The sequence below is a fragment of the Anolis carolinensis genome, chromosome 3, assembly GCF_035594765.1.
Source record: "Anolis carolinensis isolate JA03-04 chromosome 3, rAnoCar3.1.pri, whole genome shotgun sequence".
NCBI lineage: Eukaryota > Metazoa > Chordata > Lepidosauria > Squamata > Dactyloidae > Anolis > Anolis carolinensis.
This window is the reverse complement of record NC_085843.1, coordinates 243,549,941-243,573,820: the sequence shown is the minus strand read 5'-3', so window position 1 is coordinate 243,573,820 and position 23,880 is coordinate 243,549,941. Positions and strand designations below refer to the sequence as shown.

Genomic DNA, 23,880 nt, shown 5'->3' with positions numbered 1-23,880 from the left:
TTTGTTTATCTACGGACTTTGCCTTGTTTCCCAGGACCAATCCTTGCCTTGTTCCACGGATTTTACCAAGTTATTCCACGGACCTTGTTCTTGTTCCTAGTTACCTTGTTCCACGTTTTAAGCCTTGTTTCAAGTATCAAGTTATTTCCTAGCCTTGCTCAAGTTTATGGACTAAAGGACCTTGTCATCTCCCCTCACTTTGCCTGGCAAAGTGAGTGTTTCGGTTATTGGATTACAACTTTGGACCATAATATTACTTATTGGACATTGCTTTTTTGGACTAATTTTGACCTTTCCTGAAAGGTCCGCTTCTGAACTAACTTTTACATTTGTTTTTATTAACCTTATATATTTCCTTAATAAAGATATTAGTTAGAATCTGGCCTCTGCGTATGGTTATTGGTGCTCTGTAGCCTGGGTCGTGACAATTATATGTGTCTACACTGCCATATAATCCAGTTTAAAGCAGATAACCTGGATTTCGTATGACAGTGTAGATGGGGCCTTAGGCTTTGTTTCCTGACCAACATAGAATGTCAGGCTTTTACTGGTCTTGTTGCCCCGGTCGCAGAGGTGCAGGGGATCAGTATCCGCGGCTAGTGCTTTCCACCCCGTTTTGTGAAAGGGCAGCCCCAGGCTTAGCTGGGATGCAGGTCCTTCAGCAATGGTTGCTTTTTGCGCAGCTGCCACAGCTGTGCTGACATCACCAGCTGCAGAGGGAGTAGCTATCTCCATGGGTCCTATTCGGAGTCTCTGCAATACAGCTGCAACCCATTACCTAGCCAAAGGGTTTTAATCAGTGCCTTTGCTGATAGGTGGCCTGAACATTGGAGTTACTCAATCAGAATTTTTGCAGGTCTTGCAGTTTTGTGCTCACATGTGGCATCCGTTGTTTCAAAAAGCAGAAACAGGGAAATGATTTAGAAGGAAATTGATAAGTTGTTAAAGGGACATGATTGTCAGTATCTTACAAAAGCATCTTCCTCGCAGGTGGGGGGTTATTCAGTAATAGCATATTAGGTATAATCTGAAGTCTGTGTTAATAGAGCAGAGAAGGGGGAGCACTGCTGCTTCACTCATGCCCCAAAACATACTCTTGCATACAAATCCCTTTTCTCACTCTAACTTTGCATTTATATATTCTATGGATAGAAACACATATACCAAGTCAGCTTCAGCATCTGTTCTGGTCACTTTATCCAGGGCCAGTTGATAGCATCATGCTCCAGACTAGCCTCGAATCAATCATAATGGTGGTTGCACACATGAAGCCAAATCCGCAGCAATACTACATCAGTGTCCAGCCAACAACACTAGCCCACTCTCTTATTGTTCACTCCAACATTATCACTCCTTGCTAGCCACAGAGCTCCCTACAAGCACCTGGCTGCTGCAGTCACATCTGCTGAGGTTTTTTTTCATGTCAGAAGCAACTTGAGAAACTGCAAGTCAGTTCTGGTTGGGGGAGAATGGGCCGTCTGCAAGGACATTATCCAGGGGATGCCCAGGTGGATTCATGTTTTTATCATCCTTGTGGGAGTCTTCTCTCATGTCCCCACATGGAGCTGGAGCTGATAGAGGGAGCTCATCCACACTCTCCCCTGGTTGGATTCAAATCAGCAACCTTCAGGTCAGCAACCCAACTTTCAAGTCATCAGTCCTGCCAGTTTAACTCACAGTGCCACCGGTCATAGCAGGGCATGCATGAAATCAGCAAGGAGAAAGAATAGCAACCCCATCCTTCTTGCTGATTGCATGGGCACCCTGTTATGTCCTCAGAAGATGTATGCATGGCAGCCAGGTGTTTGCAGGGAGCCAACAAGAAGTGACAGCAGTGTCACAGACACAACCCTTCCCCCTTTCTGCACTTATCAGCCTGTGTGTTCTTCCTCATTACGAATAGTTGTCATCTCGACCACATGCTGGTGGTGCTTAGCTACATGTATCATTGTTTGCATCTGTGAAATTCTGGAGGGAATATTGTTACCTGTTTTAGTTGGATCATGATGATTTCAGACAATATATTCTATATTTTCATTCCTTGGTAAAAATGTTTCTGCAAGGATGCAAAACTAATAACAACCTCCTTGCTAAGGTTAACTCCTCGACCCCTGAAAAAAAACAGTTCTTAAATACCTGTTCCTAATTGTCAGTTTTTTGCCCCCAGAGCCTTCTGGTCTATATCACTTCTAAAAGCCTATTTGACAAATGGGTATTTAATGGGTGCAACATATGCTGTGATGTTTAAAAATATGTCCTTTTCTTTCAGAAGTGTCCCTTTATGGGATTCCTATTTTGTTTTTTGGATTTGTTGTTGTTGTTTACCTTCAAATTACTTCCGACTTATAGTGACATTTATTTATTTATTTATTTACATCACTTTTACCCCGCCTTTCTCCCCGAGGGGACTCAAAGCAGCTTACAATAAATAGGCAAAAATTCAATGCCTAAAAACAATGTAAAAACAAAAATTCATATAAAAAAATCTACAAAACAACAATTCATATAAAACAGATACCATTACAAAATAAAATCACATTATATAAAATTTTAAGCATGTCCAAGATTAGAATCCATTCATCCAGAATCCTCAATAAATCTTTGTACAAGTCATGTAAAGTCCATGTTCTCATTCATTAAAAGCTTGCATGCACAACCATGTCTTTAAGGCTTTCCTGGAGCTTAGGAGAGTTGGTATCTGCCGTATGTTGCTAGGGAGGGTGTTCCACAGCTGAGGAGCCACCACCGAGAAGGCCCTGTCCCTCGTTCCCACCAGCCTTACCAGCGAGGCAGGTGGGACCGAGAGCAGGGCCTCCCCCGATGATCTAAGAGTTCTAGAAGGCTCATAGGGGGAGATACAGGTAAGATGGGCCAGAACCATTTAGGGCTTTATAGGTCAAAACCAGCACTCTGTGCTGGTTTGGGCTCGGTAGCATATCAGCAGCCAGTGGAGCTGGCTTAACAAGGGGGTGGTACGCTCCCTGCAAGCCACTCCTGTTATTAGTCTAGCTGGCGCCCGTTGTACTAGTTGGAGCTTCCGAGCCGTCTCCAAAGGCAGCCCCACGTAGAGCGCGTTGCAGTAGTCCAAACGGGATGTAACGAGAGCGTGGACCACCATGGCCAAGTCAGACCTCCCAAGGTACGGGCGCAGCTGGTGCACAAGTCTTAGTTGTGCGAGAGCTCCCCTAGCCACCGCTGAGACCTGGGGCTCCAGGCTCAGCGATGAGTCCAGGAGAACCCCCAGACTGCGAACCTGTGTCTTCAGGGGGAGTGCGACCCCATCCAACACAGGCTGTAACCCTATACCCTGTTCAGCCCTGCAACTGACCAGGAGGACCTCTGTCTTGTCTGGATTAAGTTTCAATTTGTTCGCCCTCATCCAGTTCGACACAGCGGTCAGACACCGGTTCAGGACAGGGTTTTCTGAAATTAAGCATGTGTGACTTGCCCAAGGATGCAGAGTGAGTTTTCATGACCGGCTGAGGATTTGAACCCCATTCAATGCTAAAACCACGTTGCCATGATGTTATATAAGATTGTCGTGTGCCTTCAAGTGCACCCCGTCTCACGGATTCAAACCACTGACCTTCCAGTCAGCAAGTTCTGCAACTTAGCGGTTTAACCCGCTGCGCTATCATAGCCCCAGTAATTAGTAATGGCATATATTTCCATATCATGTTTTCCTCAGATATTTCTGCTTAGTAGATGAATAATAGATCCTGTTTATAAAAATGTATCTTTATGATTACATGTCGGATCACTGTGCCCTGAGAATCAGGCTGGAGCATGCCTACCCACCTGGCAAGGGCGCCGAGCCGATTTGGGCTCGCCCAAGAAGACTTATGGAACCTAGTAGGTTCCAGAATGCTCTGAAGGATCTGGAGCCTGTCAGCGACTCAATCGATGTGCAGGTGGACATGTGGAACATCAGGCTGTCCAATGCACTCGACGAGATCGCCCCTAGACGCCCTCTCCAACCCCGCCGAAATCGGTCTCCTTGGTTCACCGAGGAACTTCGATCGATGAAGCGGGAAAAGAGACGGCTAGAGGGCGTGTGGCGAGAACTTCATGACAGAGCTTCGAGATCAGCTTACAGGGCATTTATGGAGTCCTATGAGCATGCTACCATCGAAGCAAAGAGAGTATACTATGCCTCTTTGATAGAGTCCGCCAGCTCACGCCCGGCAAAATTGTTCAAAATAATTAGATCTCTAACGACGGTTCCTACCAACCCAAAAAGTGATGATCAGACCCCTTCAGCCGAGGCTTTTCAAAGCTATTTTGCTGACAAGATCTCACTACTACGCCGGGACCTCCCCGCCACAACTGATACAATGAGAGAACTTGAGACTCCGTGGCCACTTGCTGGGCCCACCCTCGACCAGTTCATCCCACTGGACGCAGAGGGTCTCGATAGGCTCATAGCTGCAGCTAGACCGACCACTTGCTCCCTTGACCCGTGTCCCTCTTGGTTAGTAAAATCCTGCTTGGAGGGATTACGTGACCCGCTGCTGAAGATAATAAACAGCTCCCTTGAGCAAGGAGTCTTTCCAGAGGGATTAAAAGAGGCAGTGGTCTCTCCTCTGCTGAAAAAACCAGATTTAGATCGTTTGGTTCCCTCCAGCTACCGCCCAGTTTCGAATCTTTCATTTCTGGGCAAGGTGATTGAGAGGGCAGTAGCGGTGCAGCTGCAGCAGTTCCTAGACGACACAGCCGGACTGGATCCTTTCCAGTCTGGCTTCCGTGCGGGGCATGGGACAGAGACTGTATTGGTTTCCATCACAGATCATCTCCGATGCCAGCTTGACCGGGGCGGGTCGGTGTTGCTTGTGTTATTGGATCTCACAGCAGCATTTGACACAGTCGATCACAATCTTCTGACCCACCGCCTTGCCGTTGCTGGAGTTAGGGGGACAGCTTTAAATTGGCTGGCCTCCTTTCTTCACAACCGTGGACAGCGAGTGGAGAGGGGGGGCCTGGTCTCTGAGAGGTCCCCTCTACATTGTGGGGTTCCTCAGGGGGCCATTCTCTCCCCTCTGTTGTTTAACATCTATATGCAACCACTTGCTCAGCTGGTCCGAGATTTCGGGCTCGAGTGTTATCAATATGCTGACGACACTCAGCTTGTGTTAAAGATGGAAGGCCAACCGGAGTCTGTACCCGACAGTTTTCACCAGTGCCTCGAGGCCATTATTGGATGGTTGCGTTCCAGTAGTTTGAGGGTGAATCCAGCAAAGACGGAGTTCCTATGGCTGGGCCGACCGGGCAGTGGGGATATCCAGTTGCCAACCCTGGATGGTGAAGTGCTACGCCCGTCTTCACTAGTAAAGAGTCTGGGAGTCCTCTTGGACCCTTCACTGACGATGCAGGCCCAGGTCTCCGCCGTTACCAAAACTGCCTTTTTTCATCTTCGGCAGGCTAGACGGCTAGCCCCCTATCTATCTAGGGACAACCTGGCTACAGTGATCCAGGCTACAGTCATCTCGAGACTGGATTACTGTAATGCCCTTTACATTGGCCTTCCTGTGTCGGTGATCCGGAAGCTCAAATTGGTGCAAAATGCAGCTGCCCGGCTCCTTGCGGGAGTCCCCATAAGATGCCACATAACACCAATCTTACGGCAGCTGCACTGGTTACCAATTGAGCACCGGATCACTTTCAAAGTGATGGTGCTTACCTTCAAGGCCTTACATGGTCCAGGGCCGATGTACCTGAGGGACCGCCTCACCCCTTACAAACCCCAGAGATCCCTCCGTTCTGAGGACCAAGACCTGCTGGAAGTCCCCAGTTTTAAGACCTTGCGTCTAACTGCAACTAGACGCAGAGCCTTTTCAGTAGTGGCGCCATCTCTGTGGAACACCTTGCCACCTGAAGTTCGTGCCTTGCGGGACTTGTTGGCCTTCCGCAGGGCATGTAAGACACACCTGTTTCGGCAGGCTTTTGAGTTCTGTTGCTGATGTTTTAAAAGGTGCTTTTAGGATGTTTTAAAGATTTTTTTTTTTAATGATGTTTTTAAAATGTTTTTTAAATTGTTGATTTTAGCCGGTTCATGTAAGCCGCTCCGAGCCCTAGGGGAGTGGCGGCATATAAGTTTGAAAAATAAATAAATAAATAAATGTCAGAGCTAATAAATGTTCATAATTGCTGGTGTATGTTGGCAGAAGAAAGAAGATTAATAGTAATTCTGCTTGAAAGAATGGTTGTGTAATAAATACCTATTCTAATTCATTTCATGATATCTCAATAATTAGATATCAACTGACAGTGTAAAAAATCTAATTCAGTTACGTTGCAAAATATGTCTCTTTTTTGCTATTTTTACAAGCATTTTATTTTAGACATAACTGTTCGTCTTCACGCCTACTCCATATTTAACACTGTATTGGTTAGATATTTGGAATTATATTTTGAGAATGTTGGGTCATGTTGATACTTAGCTCTTGTGGAATTTGGATGAATGTCATATTTGTTTTCAACATGAGCCAGATCTCTTTATATTACAATAAAAGCTACCTAAAGTGCATGTAGGAATGTTGCAAAACCAAACTACAAACCTAGGATTCCATCAGATGGAGCCAAAGCAATTGAAGTGGATCAACTGTGTATTGTAGATAAACTTGTTGTTGATTATTCAGCCATGGATTGAATCCAAGGTAACAATGACTCTCATTCATATTTGGACATGCCCAAGTTTTTTATCGAGAGTTTGACTTTTTCCTATATTTCAGAAACTAGAAGACACCATCCTGCATCCTAGAGCAAGCCAAGATGACAAAGCATTGACAGTGCGAGGGGAAGGAGAGAGAGCTGCACCCACAACTGTCCCAGCCAGGATTCGACAGATCATCACACAGAGTTTGTCTGAACCATTGTCTCAAGGTACTGCTTTGTTGTAGTAGTTTGAGCATTGGACTATAACTCCGTAGATCAGGGTTTGTACCCCTACTTGTACACAGAAACCCACTGAGTTACTTTGGGCAAGGCATACATTCTCAGCCTCAGAGAAAGGCAAAGGCAATTTTCCATTGAGCAAACCTTGCTAAGAAAAACCTGTGATGGGTCTCCATAAGTTTTCAAAATCTTGAAGGCACTTAACAACAAACTGCCTTGGAATGACTGGGGGGATATAGCTTGTTCCTGGGAAAATAGAAATTTTAAAACTACAAATTTCAGGAGATGGGATTTGATGACTCTTAAGATCCTCCATTTGGCCTCCAGGGTTGGAATGCTGTGGTCTAAGTATATCAGCCACTTCCACTTTGGAAAAATCTGTCAGAAACTCAGACATAATCACACACACACCCCAGTTCAGAATAAGCAGTTTGGCTTATTCCAAAAAGCTAGAGAAATCCAGCAGCTTTGGTATATGGCAAATGAATCATATGTTGTGCTGGCCAGAAGCAGAGGGTTTTCTTGGATGTAAAACATAGAAACCATAAAAAGAACGTGAAACATCTTCCCTAAAACAATTGCTCCTTTTTTCTGCATTCCTAAAGAATATCATGGATTTCTCTCATTTCAAAAATCCTAAATGGCGGGAATTCCTGAATATTTTGGGATTCTCATCAGCCACTCCCATGCCAAGTGCTGGCTAAACAGAAAATGAGAGAGATTATCCACAGCCCAGACTGCCAGAAGAGAAGGGAGTTATTTGCCCTCATTTTCTATGTGACAAGCAGAAATATTGAGCAACTTGCCAAGCAACACTCAACATGTCTGGACCAGAGCTGGAAAATGAGCCCAGGATTCCCATTTCCCACATGGAAGATTAGCATTCTCTGTAATAGCTGGGCGGGACTAACATGAAACTTGTGATTAAGAGGCCTTTTCAAGGCAATTTGTCCCCATGCATCTCCTTAAATCCATAGCTAGAAGTTTAGCCAGACATTAGACATGTAGCTATAGACAGAGGGGCAATATGAGGGCATTGTGGTTCATTAGAACCCCCCGCCCCCCACACACACCATTTTTCTTCTGTCCCCAAATTTCTAGTATTGGAAAAAGTGAGGCGCTGAAAACCATTCACATCTAGAACTCATATTTGCTGTGTTTACATTCCCTGGGTAATATTACCGGCCTCCATTGTTTGTATTTCTAAGTCAATTTTTATGTTGCAGCAATTCTAGATACTCAGAGACTTAAAGAACATTTCATTTAAAAGGAAGAATTTTTATTGTGTGGGTCAATGGACTCATTTTACCTCCTCTCTCCATATCAATATCCATACCAGACATCAGTCTGAGTCAGGATTCAGTTCCAGGAGAAAACCCAGTTTTGGGTACTCAAAAGCATCCCTGAAACATATGTAGTGAGAACATAATATGTTTACACAGACAACTCTTGCAAAAGAAAAGAAAAACACTCTTGTCCCTAAGTATGCTTTTAAAAACATCATTATTGTCATTAGACCTAATGCTTCTGGGAAGGGGAATTGTCACAAATGCAATAAAGTAGTGCACAGCTTTGTCAAACTAAACACCAATATTTTAACCCATATGCAACTACCATTCACACATGATGACTAGTGTAGGATGGCTTTGTTTGTTCTTCTTTCTTTGAGGAGGATGTGCAGTGGATGAAGCCTGTTCTTCAGTGACCAAATCATTCCATCTGGAAAACTATGTCCTCAGTATGAAACTTCATGGCTGGATCTACACTGATGTATAATCCAGATTATTACATCAGATATTCTGGATTTTATATGGCAGTGTAGATGGGGCCCATTTGGATCCAGAATAGGTCTTCACAGTCATTTATGGGCTCACCACCAAGACTCTGTCTCTGGAAGACAATCATACTTGGCGACGAATGATCGCCCATGATTCCTTAGGTCATCTGTTCATGTAAAGTGTGCCAGCTACCCTCCCATCTTTGTTTAATGGAAGACATGCAGAAATTATATACAAGGACTCATGTAACTGAACAAGAGAATTCCCCCATGACAGTCCCTAGCTAGCATATGTCCTCATAATTTGGGTTCCTCGTGTTTCAAATTAGTTGGTACTGTTTACCAACAAATTTAGAGGCTGACAGATGGGGAGGATCTGTATGCTTCTCCTTCCTTCACCATTAACTTACCATGGCAAAGCTCCAAACAACTACATCAACAGGCAGTGCTCTTTTCATGTATTTATTTGTAATCAGTTCTAAGAACCAATCAGTTTGGAAAGGTTACATTTTTGGCTACAGCTCCTAGAATCCTCCTCCCCAAAATTTCAAACATAATTGGTTGTATAAGTTGTGAGATCCAAAAACTGCCTAAGGGTCACAGGCAGACAATGGCTTCTTATCATGCTGGTCAAGAGTATCTTGAAGGTGCAATCCAAAAAATAACTTTTCTACTCTGATGCCAGTACATTCATTTGGCAAGTTAAGTGGTAATATTTGAGTCCCTGCCACAACTACCCTGTTTCCCCAAAAATAAGACAGGGTCTTATATTAATTTTTTTCTCCAAAAGATGTGTTAGAACTTGTTTTCAGGGGCAGTCTTATTTTTCCAAATTGACTTTTAAAATGAACTATATCTAGGGCTTATTTTTGAAATAGGGCTTATATTTTGAGCATCCTCAGAAATGCTGAAAAATCATGATAAGTCTTATTTTCGGCATAGGTCTTATTTTGGGGGAAACAAGGTAAGTAGAATTGCTTGGGATTGCAGATACTTCATATGCCTGCCTTGTATAAAGTACATACATAGGGACAAGAATCCTGCAGCAATTCCAAGTCTTTGGTCAAGGTTGTCTTTCCCACAGCTAATGTGCCCTTTTACCACTGTTACCAGGTTTGTCAGGAGCAGCCCTTCCAGTCAATATGCAAGAAGAAAATCGCCTGCTTCAGAAAGAGCTGTCACGCCTTGAGGACCTGTTGGCACAAACCCGTGCAGAGAAAGATGAGCTGGCTAGCAAATACCAGGCCGTTAATGATAGAGTAAGACCAGATTTTAAAAACTCATTAGCTCTGCCCTTAATTTCGATGAAAAAATCCTAGGGAATGCTTTTCTCTTCCAAAAAAGAGAAATATCTAGAATTATAGAAAATTATTATCCATCATTATTTCTTGTATGTGGGATAAATAGGAAGTTAGAACGCTGGGCAGTAAACAGCATGCAGGAGGTGAGGTTGGAGAACTTACTAAAAGTTAACATTAACCTTTTATTGCTAGGGTAAGCCTTGATGGTGCACACTTAAGTTCAGGTTCCCCAGATGCTGAGCAACCACAATGCTTTAAATGTGGCATATACTTTAGCATTCTGCAGTCTGCTGGAAGCCCAAGAGCTATGGCATTCAGAGAGACTGGAGTTGTAACATAGCAGGAAGACCCCAAGTTAGGACAGGCCAGAAATACCTCTTGTGGATAAAGATTCCATAGTGTTTCCACAAACACTTAAAGAATAGATATGAGATGGATTTTTCTCTATAGAATCCTTTGAACATTCTGAACATCTTCCAAGATCTAACAAGCGCAATTTTTAAATGCTCAAACATTTGTGGTCATCAAAACTTCATGAAGCAACATGTAGGACTGTCAAAACTCCTGAAAGTAGTTTTAAGAACCAGGTATTAGCCTAGAAATATTTTAAAGTTTCTGGGGTCTATTTCATAGATTCAAATTTAATTGAAAGGTTTGTCTCTGTAGGGAAAAAATGACAATGCATAGAGATAGTGAGAGACATCATGTAAGAAAAATAGAGAAAATTTTCAAAGATATTGTAGATTGGGAATAAAAGCGAGACTTCCTAATTTGAAGTGACTGGATGTTTCTGTTCTATATTATGCTTTGTAATGCCAATCAACGAGGCTTGGTGGTGTTTTAGGTGGAAGTAAACCTTGCATTCTAAGAAAGAAAGAATGCATTTTTAAGGCTTTGACTAAGGCAAGGTGAATTTTTAATAATTGTTCATGAAGAATTAATGTTTAATTTCTGCTGTTTTAAAAACTATTTTGCACATTTGCAGTTAATTCTCTGTGTTTTAAACTTCCACAGCCCTTTGAAATAACCAAAAAGTGTGTGGCGCTTGGCCATTTAGTGAACTTGAGAAGTGGCCACTATTAATACAGTAGTTTTTATCCCATTTCTTTAAAGAGCCAGGACTCTTTTAAATGATTTGTATTTAGTGATAGCAGGAAAACACAAATGACTCTGCACCTACAGAATGAAGTATGGAGGCTGCAGGAGTTCATTTTAAATCTGAGATACATAACATCACTAATTTCATCTACATCGTTGTTAATGAAGTGATATTTACATACAGCAGCAGAAAAATGGCTGGAACGCACTTGGTAGTACTGTACCTTTCCAAGCTAGGTGGTAGCTTTGATGACAAAAATCACAATTTTAGGTTGGCTTTTCCATGGGAAAGCAATAAATGGGGATGAATGGAAGGAGACCAGTGGGCTGTTAATTAACCCTTTACTCTGTTTGAGAAACATGTCCTTATTCCAGGAAATGTCAAACTAATACATATATCTGGTAAGCAGTTTTTCTCCGATTTATATAGTGATAGCAGCCTAGCTGTAATTCATATATTTATCTCTGTTTCCTAGTATATATTGTGTTTATTTACTGTCAATATTTCTATTCTGCCTGAAGCAACGATCAATAAAAAAAACATAAAATCAATAACAATACAAAAATGTCACCAACCTGCTTATGCACTATATTCCAACCATTGAGGCCCTGTAGTGTTCCTCCACCTTGTGCTTGATGAAAACAGGAGATGAGCTGTCTCTTCGAATAGTATATACAGTATTCCCTCACTTATTGCAGGATTTATGTTCCAGGACCATCCGCAATAAGTGAAAATCCGTGAAGTAGGGGCACTGCATTTATTTTAATATTTACACATTATATTAGTAGTTTGGTGGCCTTTTCCCCCTTTCAAGTCTTCTTCCTGTGATTCTTCTTGGCGGCCTCCTCTCCGGCGCCTGCCAGTTTCCCTTTTGTGCATGCGCCTCCCTCTTGTCGGCATCGAGAGTGGCCCAGATGGACGCTGCCGAAAGGGAGCGCGCATGTGCAAAAGGAAAACTGGCACCTTTTACGCATGTGCCACCATCCAGAAAAAAAACGTGATGCAGTGAGGGAGTGAAAAGCGAACCGCGAAGTAGGGAGTGAACACTGTATCTACTATGGACCCAGTGAAGGCAGTAATTACAGAAATAGAAATGTGTAATATAATAAAGAAATGTGTGTTCAGGCTACATGGGGGCAGTCTGTGCCTTCAGAGTAGGGGGGTCTGGCAGCAGGGACTTTCCTGGCTGGCAGCAGTTTTTCCAGCTGACTTTGTCCTATTCCTGTGATGACTGACCAGCAGTGAGGTTGAAAATGGGATAGTTTGGGATGTTACTGGGGCAGTTTTGTAGAAACTTATAGCCCTCTCTTTATCCAGGCACAGCACCATGTAGAACTGACAACTATACCCACCTGAGAAGCGATTATCAAATTCCTTCCCATTAGAGACAATGAGAGGGGAAATAGGAAAATATGGTCCTCTCCAAGCGATTTCTCTCCTGGCCTTCTCAATGTGGTTTTTCTATAAAAGACCTCCACCCCTAGCCGCCTGTGTTAATTAAGTGCATTTCCTATCTGCCAGTCCTCAAACCTATTCCAAGAAGAAGACGTTTGGGCTGGTTTCGTAAGTGTCTTCAGGGTTCCATTTGTATTCATGAATAAACAGTACTGTTACCTTGGCAACAGCCATGTTTCATCTGTGTAATTAACCATAAAGATAAGGCCATTTCATGTGAAGAATCTGCTGGGCCTATTTTCCCCTGTTCCCATGAATAACAGATGCATATTAACAGCTGCCAATCATCATTTTCCCCATTGGAGACTGACTTTAGCCAACTCCTGCTGGCGTGTGTTTCCCATGACAGACAGGGTCAGCATGTTATTTCTAAGAGCAAAATATGTTAACATTTAAATAGGTGTAATATGGGTCAATGTGACATCATTACCCAGATGAGGGTAATTTCTTCCTTCAAGATCGTTCTGATGAATGCCGCCTCAGAGAATGAATGGTAGAGCAGCTGCTTTTAAATCCAACTGGCCAGCTAGCATTCTGCTTCAGCAATGACCCTTTGAAAGGGAACTGCCAGGAATCACATCCTAGTGTGCAAATGTTGGGAGATTATGGTATGCAAAAAAGAGCCCTTTGAGATTTCTCCAGGCATGTTACGAGTGGACAGGATGTTGGTCCCGTTTTCACACGCTGCTTGTTTTTGGAGTTTGTGTGGTTGCATCTGGTCATACTGTGAATCTTCCTTCCCCACCAAGTACTCCTGTTTGAGTTTGCTGCCTGGGGTACATTCTCGGCTCAGCAAAATTTCCCATCCAAAGGAGCATAAATAATTCTAAGTCCAAACAATCCTTCACTCTTGTCCTCCTGACAGGCACAATGATTCAGGCCTGACTCAGCATCAAGTCTTCCAAAGAGCTCTTCCAGCAACAGGCTGGGACCACTGCCCTGCACCCAGCTGCTCCTTCTTGCTGAATGGTAGTAGTGGAATGAATGGAGGAGGTCTTTATTCATGCACAGCTTGAATCACGTTTCCTCTTGTTTCATAAGAAAACTACAAATCCCAGCCATGGCAGTTAAAGTGGTATCAAACTGCATTAATTTTCCAGTGTAGGTGCAACCCAACACTATTATTTTTTCATCCTTCATCCTCCCTTTGTCAATGCTGCTAAAAAAAGGTTCTGAAAAATTTTCATTTGTTAAAGCATTTCATGGGGCATATTACAGGCAGCGATAGCCCCTCCTGTTCAGACAGCTCCACTGGCTACCAATAAGTTTCCAGTCCCAATTCGAGGTGCAGGTTTTCACCTATAAAGCCCTAAACAGTTCGGGACCTGGCTACCTTCATGATGGCATCTTCCCTATGAATCTGTGTGGTCCCTAAGATCCTCTGAGGAGGCGCTTCTCTCGCTCCCACCCCCATCGCAGGTACTGCTGGTGGGGATGAGAAAGAGGGTGTTCTCAGCGGTCACCCCCCGGCTTTGGAACTCCCTCCCCAGGGAAATTAGGCTAGCACCCACCTTGTCCATCTTCCGGAAAGATCTAAAAACGTGGATGTTCCACTGTGCCTTTGATTAGACAATTCCCCTGGATCACTTGACCCCAACTAGGACATAAAATCGCATCCTTGCACTTTACTACTATTCTCTATTCAGACATATTATGCTCCACTTTCCATTGTCCTCCACCCCTAATCTTTGCTGTCTGATTATGCACTTTATCCGTCAGCTTTATCTTCAAAATTGATTTGCACCAGCCTTCCCACCCATGCCTAGGAACTGACAGTTATTTCAGCTTTATTGGTTGGTTTGATGGTTGATTTGTTTTTGCTATGGTGTTTCTGTTTTTCTGTTTTTATGCTGTTGTTTGTGTACTGTGTATGTATTTAGTATGTCATATTTTATATTTTAACTATGTTGATTGGGCTCGTCCTCATGTCATCTGCCCCGAGTTCCTTCAGGGAGATGGAAGCAGGGTACAAAAATAAAGTTGTTGTTGTTATTGTTATTATTAATAATATTATTATTTTCTCTTGTTGGTTGTTTCCTAACAAATTGTACTTGTATGATGTTTAAGGAGTTAAGCTGCTCTACTCCCAGCCTTTGTTGGGCCATGTGGATCAGGGGAAGTGTTTGCTTTTGTAGATGGAGCAAGCATTGCGAGGAGAGATAGAGGGAAGCGCAATGTCCCTGCAGATTATGCATCAGTTCAAAGAGGATGAGAAGGCACAGAAGCGCAAGTTGCAAGCCTTCCAAGATGGGCAGCAGCGCCAAGCTCAGCTCGTGCAGAAGATGCAGAACAAGGTGGGTGGCAGCACCTTGCCCAGGTTTCCTGAAAGGGGAAATTGTGGGTTTTCTTGGATGGGTTCTATAAGGACCAAAATGTGAAATTTTGTGCACAAACTCATTCTTAATTTTGGATTAAGGAAATAGAGACTCTTCATGTCCTTGGCTTTTTATCTTTATGGGGCCAGTTACTTATATATTTCCCATTCATATTGCTGGTCAGAGCTTGGAACATAATTACAGTTTTTTGCTTCACATGACCCAGTGCCCTGAGAAAAGTAATTTCTTGGTGTTATTAAAAGAGTGTGAAATAGTTAATGTGCTATTGCCATGTTATTTTTAATTGCTTTGTAATCCTCTAAATGATACCCAAAAACAATGTCTCAGAATTGACCAGTAAACATTACTAATAATCATGCTATCTTTTTAAAGTAATGCTGTTGATATGACTACTCCAAATGTAACACATTACAAATAACCGTGGTTGCTTGTTAGGCGTTTCTTCCCAGCTGTGATGCAAGCTATCGGAAACAGTTTAGTGGACCTCCATAAATCTAAATGTGAAAGCTGAATCGTGCAAGGCTAACACGGAAGTATTTTTGGTTACTTGGAGGTCTAACCTGGTAAAGGCAATTCATTCAAGACTATTTTGTGTCAGTCTGCATTCCTCGAAATGATGGATTTGTAGTATTAAAGAACCCCTGAACTCAGCTTTGCTTCTGGATATTCTGGTAGTGTTACCTGTGCACCCATTTCAGGAGATCACATATCTGTCCATGGCCATGCCAAAGTCATGCTTCCATCATGGCTGGATTATTTTAACACACTTTCTTAAGACGCTGCTTCTGAAGGCTTCAGCTGATTGCATTCAGTTGCTTGAAAAATGTATCTTTAGTTCAGTGGTTCTCAACCCATGGGTCCCCAGGTGTTTTGACTACAAGTCCCAGAAATCCCAGCCAGTTTACCAGCTGTTAGGATTTCTGGGAGTTGAAGACCAAAACATCTGGGGACTACAGGTTGAGAACCACTGCTCTAGTGTGACACCATCTTCTATTTAATTACTGGGCCAATATTATTCTGCTCATTACCTTCAAAATAAAAAAATGGCTTGAAATTTCACAAACACTGCCTTTTACCACATGGGTCCACCTACTCACTAAAGTCATCAACAGGTCCCATCATTGCATATTTGAGCCCAGGTCAGCAAGACTGCATTATAGAGGCTACTGCATTACTAGGCCTAGGTGTTTGAACAGACACCAAGTAATACAGTTAACTCATTCCTTGGTAACAAAAGTCAAAACTAAAGAATATGGAGTTTACATATGAGCCAAGCAAATCACAATTGCAGCAGGAAAACAATGGGGCATATCGCATGGAGTTGTTTTCTTATGATTTCATCCCAAGGGGTGACCATTAAAGTAATTTGTTTAGCAAAAGAAGATCATTAATGAATTATTTGTGTTTGTAAAAGAATCACTGTCTCCCACTGAGATACTGGTCAAAGAGGAGCAACATCATGTGATAAGGCCAACACAAAGATGCTGTTGTCCTGCTGTAATTGTGATTTGCCTGCCTCATGTGATAAATTCCTCTGTTGGTGTTTCATATATATTTTAGCCTGTTTTATGTATAACTAGCTTGGGGACCCGGTGGTGCCCGGGTCATTTGAGAATGGGGTTATTTGTCTTTCAATGTTATGTACTGTGTTTGGAGTGGGTGAACTACAATTCCTAGAAGCGTGGCTCAATCCTCCCAAAACCCTGCCAGTATGAAAAGTTGGCCATTTTGGATCTGTGTACCAAGTGTGGTCCAGATATGTCGTTGGGTGGTCATTGCCTGGCTTCCCAGTAACACCTGCAGTATGTTCAGTTGGTCATGAGGGTTCTCTGTGCAAAGTGTGGTGGTGGTCCATTGTCAGTGGGGGTCACTGTTTCTCTGGATGCAGGTGAAATATAACTTTCTTTCCCCCCAACTTGTCCAATACGTTGTATTGGTTATGGGGGCTCTGTGTGGCAAGTTTGGTCCTGGTGTATGATCGGTGGGGTTCGAAGTGCTCGTTCATTGCAGGTGAACTATAAATTCCAGTACCTACTACTCCCAAATGTCCAGGGTAATTCCCCTCAAAACGCACCAGTATTCAAATCTGGGCATATCAGGTATGGATGGGAAATGTGGTCCAGACCCATAATTGTTTGGGTTTATAGCATTCTGGGTGTAGGTGAACTATAACTCTTATAAATTCCCCAGTAGGAGTCACAATGCTTTGACTTGATGCAGGCTAAACTACAACTTAAATCTCCCTAACTCCTGCAGTAAGTTTAGTTGCAGCTCAATTCTGTTGTTTGTTTTGCAGACAGATTTGAAAGGGAAGGGCAGTAGGCGGGGTCATGCACATTCCACAGCAATGGAGAACCTTGGGGTGCCTGCCTGTGGTGGAAGAAATAGCAAAATGTAGGATGAAATTGTCCCCAAATGAAAGCATTCCTTGGGTGGTGGTTTGTAGTGTTTGGGGAGGACATTGGCAGGGGTTGGGCTACTTGTTCATGGTGCTCGCTGTAACCGCAATGTCAGTGCAAAGGAGTGACTTGCTAGCGTCTCAGGAGTGGGAAGTGTAGCCTGTTTGTGGAGGCCAGAGGCTGTCTGTGTGAGCCACATACACACATACGGGTTTTCACTTTTATTATGGATTTAGATTAGATTAGATTAGATATAGATATGGGATATGGAACCATGTTGTTGTTGTTTATTCGTTCAGTTACTTCCGACTCTTTGTGACTTCATGGATCAGCCCACGCCAGAGCTCTCTGTCAGCCGTCGCCACCAGCAGATCCTTCAAGGTCAAGCCGGTCACTTCGAGGATACCATCCATCTTGCCCCTCTTCCTTTTTCCTTCTATTTTCTCCAGCAACATTATCTTCTCCAAGATTTCCTGTCTTCTCATTATGTGGCCAACGTACTTCATTTTTGCCTTGATATCCTTTCCTCCATTCAGTCAGGCATGGAGTATGGACTGGCTGCGGTCCAAGGCACTTTCAGAATTTTCCTCCAATACCACAGTTCAAATGCATCTATCTTCCTTTTCTCAACCTTCCTTATAGTCCATGTCTTGCATCCATAGGTTACTACGGGGAATACCATTGCTTTAAGTTTACGGACCTTCGTTGTCAGTGTGATGTCTCCACTCTTCACTATTTTATCGAAATTGGTCATTGCTCTCCTCCCAAGAAGTAAACGTCTTCTGATATCCTGGCTGCAGTCTGCATCCACAGTAGTCTTCATGCCTAGAAATATAAAGTCTATCATTGCTTCCACGTTTTCTCCCTCTATTTGCCAGTTATCAATCAGTCATCAGTCTGGTTGCTATAATCTTGTTTTTTTATGTTTAACTGCAACCCAGCTTTTGCACTTTCTTCTTTCACCTTGGTTATAAGGCTCCTCATCTCCTCCTAGCTTTCAGCCATCAAGGTGGTATCATCTGCATATCTAAGGCTATTAATGTTGTTTCCAGCAATTTTAACTCCAGCCTTGGATTCATCAAGCCCCGCACGTCGCACGATGTTTTCTGCATACATGTTGAATAGATAGTGTGAGAGGATACAGCCCTACCGTACTCCTCTCCCAATCTCGCACCAGTCTGTTGTTCCGTGATAACTATGTTAGTTTCAGCAAACATAACAGTCTTGCAGTGTTTTAAAAAACTTTACTTATCAAAGACTACAATCCACTTCATCAGATGTTGAGGGTCTGACATATTCCAGCACAGCTTGTGTTTTATGGCAGTGTTAATCCTTAAAGTCCCATAGGGTTCTTTTTTGTTTATGAGTAATCCTGTGTACTTATTCCATCCTTACCTCCCCTTGTTGTTCCTATTTGGATTTATCTTGCTGTTTTCTGTTTTTTTATGCTTGTTATAGCTTTATGCGTATATTTGTGGCTTTTGTTTGGGATTTTCTTTACATTTAATTGAATTTGTTTCTTACTAAGGTCCCTTGAGTGGCTTATACTGAGGTGGAAAGGCAGGATATAAACATTTTATTAAAACACAATAACGTGAACAGAGCAAAGGGGTTTAACTTTCATTCTGCTCATGAGCTATTTAAATGAATAATTTGCCTTGTGAACCAAACAATCACGGCCTGAGGAGGTTTCGAAAGACAGAAACTTCTCTCAGTGATCACATGCAGGTGGTTTCTTAAGAAATATGCAATAGCTATTAGCCTCAAAGATACTTAGGAAAGCTTTTCCGAGAACTCTCAGAGAAAGCTTTCAAAAAAGAGAACAGTACTATTTGTACAGTTTAAAGAGCAAGTACACAGGGGCTGGGGGGCCATTTTTCTTCAATGTGCCCATCTGGCTGGCTGAAACAGCAAGTTTCAACTTGCCCAATGCGACATGATTTGACTTTTGGCTTCCATTTTGGCCAATTTTTGATCAATTTGTTCCTTCTATTTGGTGTTTTGGAAAGTTTTGGGGGAATCAGAGCTAGGGGAGTATAAATGCTGGATTTCTAGGGAACTTGGCATGTTTATGGAAGAAAAGATTGTCCCAAAATTTGTGAGGCTGGGCATCGGGGAGGTCTTCCAGGAGTCCAAGCCTCATGTGATGAGGTCTACAAACAAAGACATGGGGACAGTGGGATGTCTTCAAAATTTATATTCCAGCAGAAAAGAAACTGACCTGGGATGTGAATCAGGAGATTGTACACAGAATATCCAAAGTTCAAGAAGGGATACTGCCCTTATTTCCTCTTTAACATATGTATACAGTCTATAGAGTCCGAACAGCTAAACTGGCAGATACATTTTGCGAAGATGCTTAGTCACTCTTACATGTTAGCTTTGGACTTGCTGAAATGCTTTTGATAATGTTTGTGGGATTAGAATTTGCTACATTATTTCACATAATGTCTTATCAGTTTCCATCTTTTTGGTAAGGTTAATATGAAGGGGAATAGCATGAAAAAGCAACTGATAAAGTATCTGCAGGAGGAGGAGGAGGAGGAGGAGGAGGAGGAGGAGGAGGAGGAGGAGGAGGAGGAGGAGGAGGAGGAGGAGGAGGAGGAGGAGGAGGAGGAGGAGGAGGATTAGATAATGATACTGTTACTATACCTGTAATTAATATTTGTCATCTGTATCCAGGCCCTGTTTACCTTGCTAACTCAGTTAACGTCTTTGGCAATAATCAACATATACATCCCCAAGGGAATTCAGTCACCTCTTAAGGCTTCTGTTTGGTACTTTGTTCTATGTCAATATAATTTATTTGATAGGTTATGTTTTATCTTAATTTTAGATGTTAAGTTACAATTTGTTTTTATATATTGTGTTATCATTTTTTGATATTATGTATGTGTTGGTTGTTATATTCAGGCATTGAATGTTGTATTCAGGCATTTTTGTAATTGGGTTCTGCCCTGAGTCCCTTCAGGAAGATAGGGTGAAATATAAATAAAGATTATTATTATTATTATTTGAAACACAACAAGATGAGTCCACAGCAGACACTCTGTTGGCTGTTGAATTAGATCACACGTCAGACACTTCCCAAGTGTCTAGGACTGTGTGATGTATCGGCGAATAATGCGAGCAGATCCCAGTAAAGTGGTCTTCTGCAGCTGGCAGGTGGTAATTTTGTCAGCGCCGATTGTGTTTAAGTGCAGGCCAAGGCCTTTAGGCACTGCATCCAGTGTGCCGATCACCACTGGGACCACCTTGACTGGCTTGTGCCATAGTCTTTGTAGTTCAATCTTTAAATCCTCATATCGTGTCAACTTTTCCAGTTGTTTCTCCTCAATCCTGCCGTCACCTGGGATTGCGACATCGACAATCCATACTTTGTCTTTTAACACGATCGTGAGGTCAGGAGTATTGTGCTCCAAAACCCTGTCTGTCTGAATTCGGAAGTCCCAGAGTAGCTTGACATGCTCATTCTCTGTAACTTTTTCTGGCTTGTGATCCCCCAGTTGTTGTTGTTGTTGTTGTTGTTGTTGTTGTTGTTGTTGTTGTTATTATTATTATTATTATTATTTAGTTTCTCTTTTTCTGACAACTGTCCTAGTCTACATTACATGGTTCTGTTATAGTATATACATACATCCCCATCGAATGTCTTTATAGCAATGCAAGAAATGTTTATACTGCTCTTTAGAATTGATTGAAAACCTATTAAAGTTGTTGTACAAATTACCTTTGGTATGTTGGAGTTTAATTCTTGATGTTGTCCTAATAAGGAGTGCACAAAAATTGTATTTACAATTTCTATAGTATATAGAATTGAACTTCTAAATGTGTTTAATACCCTGTATTTTATCCTGTACATTAAGCTTGTGCCTCTTTTAATGCAGGTAAAGCATCTTACCTCTTTCATTTCATTTTTCTCACCCTATATATAAATTCTTTTGTCCTTTCTACTCCATAATTTAGATGTTACAGTACAAGAAAAAATGTGGGGAACTGGAGCAGCAACTGCTGGATAAAACATCTGAGTGTGAGCATCAGAAACAGATGGTCTGTATACCTTTTCCCCCTGTGATGTAAATGGTCATGATGGAGCATGTGGCTATTTAACTGTTAGCGCTGTGAGCAATTTCTACATCACTGTCCACCACACCATGCACATTTAACTGGAGTGAGCACTTGGCAGAGAGCCTACCCTAATGACATGTTTGGTACAAATACTCTTTGTATAGTTCATATAATTTAAAATCTCTCACACACATTTCATGAATGTCCAAAGTTTTTTTGTGTGGGGTGGGGGAGCACATGGACCACTGAGACAACTAAGCTGAAAAATACTTTATTACATTTAACACATTTTGAGTGTAGTGTCTTATCCACAAGTGGATATGAGCTGTTATCATTTATGCCTAAGCAATTGAGTAGAATTTACTTATTTATTATGGGGTTACACACCTGCCCCATAGCAACCAAATATGACATTAAAACATAGTATAAAACTATTCAAAATATAGTTGACCTTTATGCATTTACATGTTTAACTTTTGTGAATTTGATTGTTCAAAGATTAGATTCGTATGTCCTTTCTAGAAATTTCTAGGTCCTCCAGGGTGACTCTGTGATCAAAATTTACCAGAATATAACTATAGACTCACCCCAAGGGACCTAAAGATTCATAGAGATGTTTTCTCTCAGGCATTTCATTTGCCATTTTTCCACTTTCAAAATTAACTAAATGCTAGTCAGATAAGCTAGGTGAGGAGAATCCAAAGACAAAATGCAGTAAATTTTCAGGGAGCAACAAATTTATCAGAACAACATGTATATAGTTCAAGAGGTTTTGTCAAAACACAGTTTAAGGTCAGATACCAATGGATTAGGCACATTTAAATTCTAAAAATAAAAAAATGAAGGGACAGCATTGTTTTCAACTGTTTTTGTTCAGCAATGAGTCTTATGTATTGCTATTACCCAATGGTTATGTGTGTGACGTGTGTGTGTGTGTGTTTATAATTCATTATTCTCCATTGGTGAACAGGAAATATTTTACTATGCCTAAACTTAGGAAAATCATTTTAGGAGTATAAATGGACTATGGTAAAAAAAAATTTAGCAGACTTATATAAACAAGAATAGCTATAGTGGTGTAGTGGTTTGAATGTTGATCCAGAAGTCCAGGAGACTAGAATATGAATCCCACATCAAACATGAAAATCCATTGTATGACTTTGGGCAATTTGCACTCTCCCAAATATACAAGAAAGCAGAGGCACAACTCTGAACAAAATGTTGCAGAAAACCCTCTGACAGAGATGCAATGAGCCAGAATCATAAGTTCAACAAGAAATCTAAATCAGCGGATAATGCAGCATTAATTAATGCTATTCTTATATTGTAAGCAATAAAGGTTTATTAAATTTTTATTGGGGAGTATGGGGTAGACATTCTGATGATTAAAACAGATTCTCTGCTGTATAATATATGCAAGTTCTCATATATGCTGGACTTGATGTCTCCTGTGGCCCCTTCCAACATTGTGATTCTATGCTAGACTTGATTTTTGCTTCAAATTACCATGGTTCCTCAATTCATTATATGTTCTTCCTTATTAGCTACAGTTGAAGTTAGACTCAGAGCCACGTTTACGCCACTTTGAGCACGATCACATTACAGAGCTAGAAAGTGCACTTATCCAATTAGAAGAAGAACAACAGAAGTAAGATTTGTCTTTGCTTTAGATGATTTATTGAAATGATGTTGTATGTTCAAACAATACCTTTAAATCTAAAAGCATCCACAGAAGTTTATAGTACAAGTGCAATGGTTGTTGCCTTCTTGGCATCTTAAAATTGTAGTTATGATCCTTAACTGATGGGACAGAGTTCTGTATATTGGTTAGGGATGATGGGAGATGTTGTATAGCGTATCTGTAGAGTACAAAGTTGGTCTTGCTACTCCAGACTGAAATTTTAGATATAAATAACAGATCATTCATGTTGAGTAGCAAGGTTCCTTTGCTCTGTCCAATGATAGGAAAGATGATGTAGTGAACTAGTCCAGAGTTTCTGCTTCCTAGAAAATCAGAAAAAAATACAATTGATAATGAAAATACAAACATTATTCAAAATTCAGAAAGATTCAGAGTAATTCTCATTAAGATAAACTTGTGTGATGGATTTTCTGAATATCACTGCAAGAGGAGAGCCAGCACTTGCAGCAATTCCATTGTAATGAGGACTCACACTTCAGGGACAGGAAAATAATTTGATGATGAAGGCTACAAAAATAATCACAGCATTTACACGGGGCATTCTTGCAAACATTTGGCCTAAGTAGACCAATATAATCAATTGCTGGATATTATGTAAATTTCACTGGATATACTCCAGCTGGACTGACAATTAAATCTATCTTAGTAGCATGAGTCAGGTACGTGAAGTGTCTAGTCCAAATGGTTTCAGAACATTGAATGTATTTAAATACATTATTCTTTTCATTGAAGAATTGTGCAATGTTCGTGATTTCTGTGGATGGGAGAGCTAGAGCAGTTTGGCAACTCCAGCCCTAGGGACACAGATATCCCTTGGTCTGATCTTAAATATGCTGAACAGGTCCTGACCTG

General features: G+C 41.7%; 1 protein-coding gene and 1 long non-coding RNA gene across 4 annotated transcripts in view; one reads left to right on the top strand and one right to left on the bottom strand.

Moving 5' to 3' along the window:
- crocc2 (ciliary rootlet coiled-coil, rootletin family member 2) overlaps positions 1-23,880 on the top strand; it is a 122,708-nt gene that overhangs the window by 20,163 nt on the left and 78,665 nt on the right. Inside the window, exons 2-6 of one of the 3 annotated variants that reach the window (XM_062976525.1) lie at positions 6,729-6,879; positions 9,782-9,927; positions 14,659-14,817; positions 21,225-21,308; positions 22,871-22,974. In XM_062976525.1, coding sequence (XP_062832595.1) covers positions 6,729-6,879; positions 9,782-9,927; positions 14,659-14,817; positions 21,225-21,308; positions 22,871-22,974 — 644 coding nt within the window. Of the gene's footprint in view, positions 1-6,728; positions 6,880-9,781; positions 9,928-14,658; positions 14,818-21,224; positions 21,309-22,870; positions 22,975-23,880 lie in introns of those variants that run through there. The other 2 variants (XM_062976526.1, XM_062976527.1) reach the window with 2 other exon arrangements.
- Positions 22,973-23,880, bottom strand: part of LOC134297824 (uncharacterized) — a 93,350-nt gene continuing 92,442 nt past the window's right edge. Inside the window, exon 4 of the long non-coding RNA XR_010004705.1 lies at positions 22,973-23,330. This is a non-coding gene — a long non-coding RNA (uncharacterized LOC134297824). The remainder of the gene's footprint in view (positions 23,331-23,880) is intronic.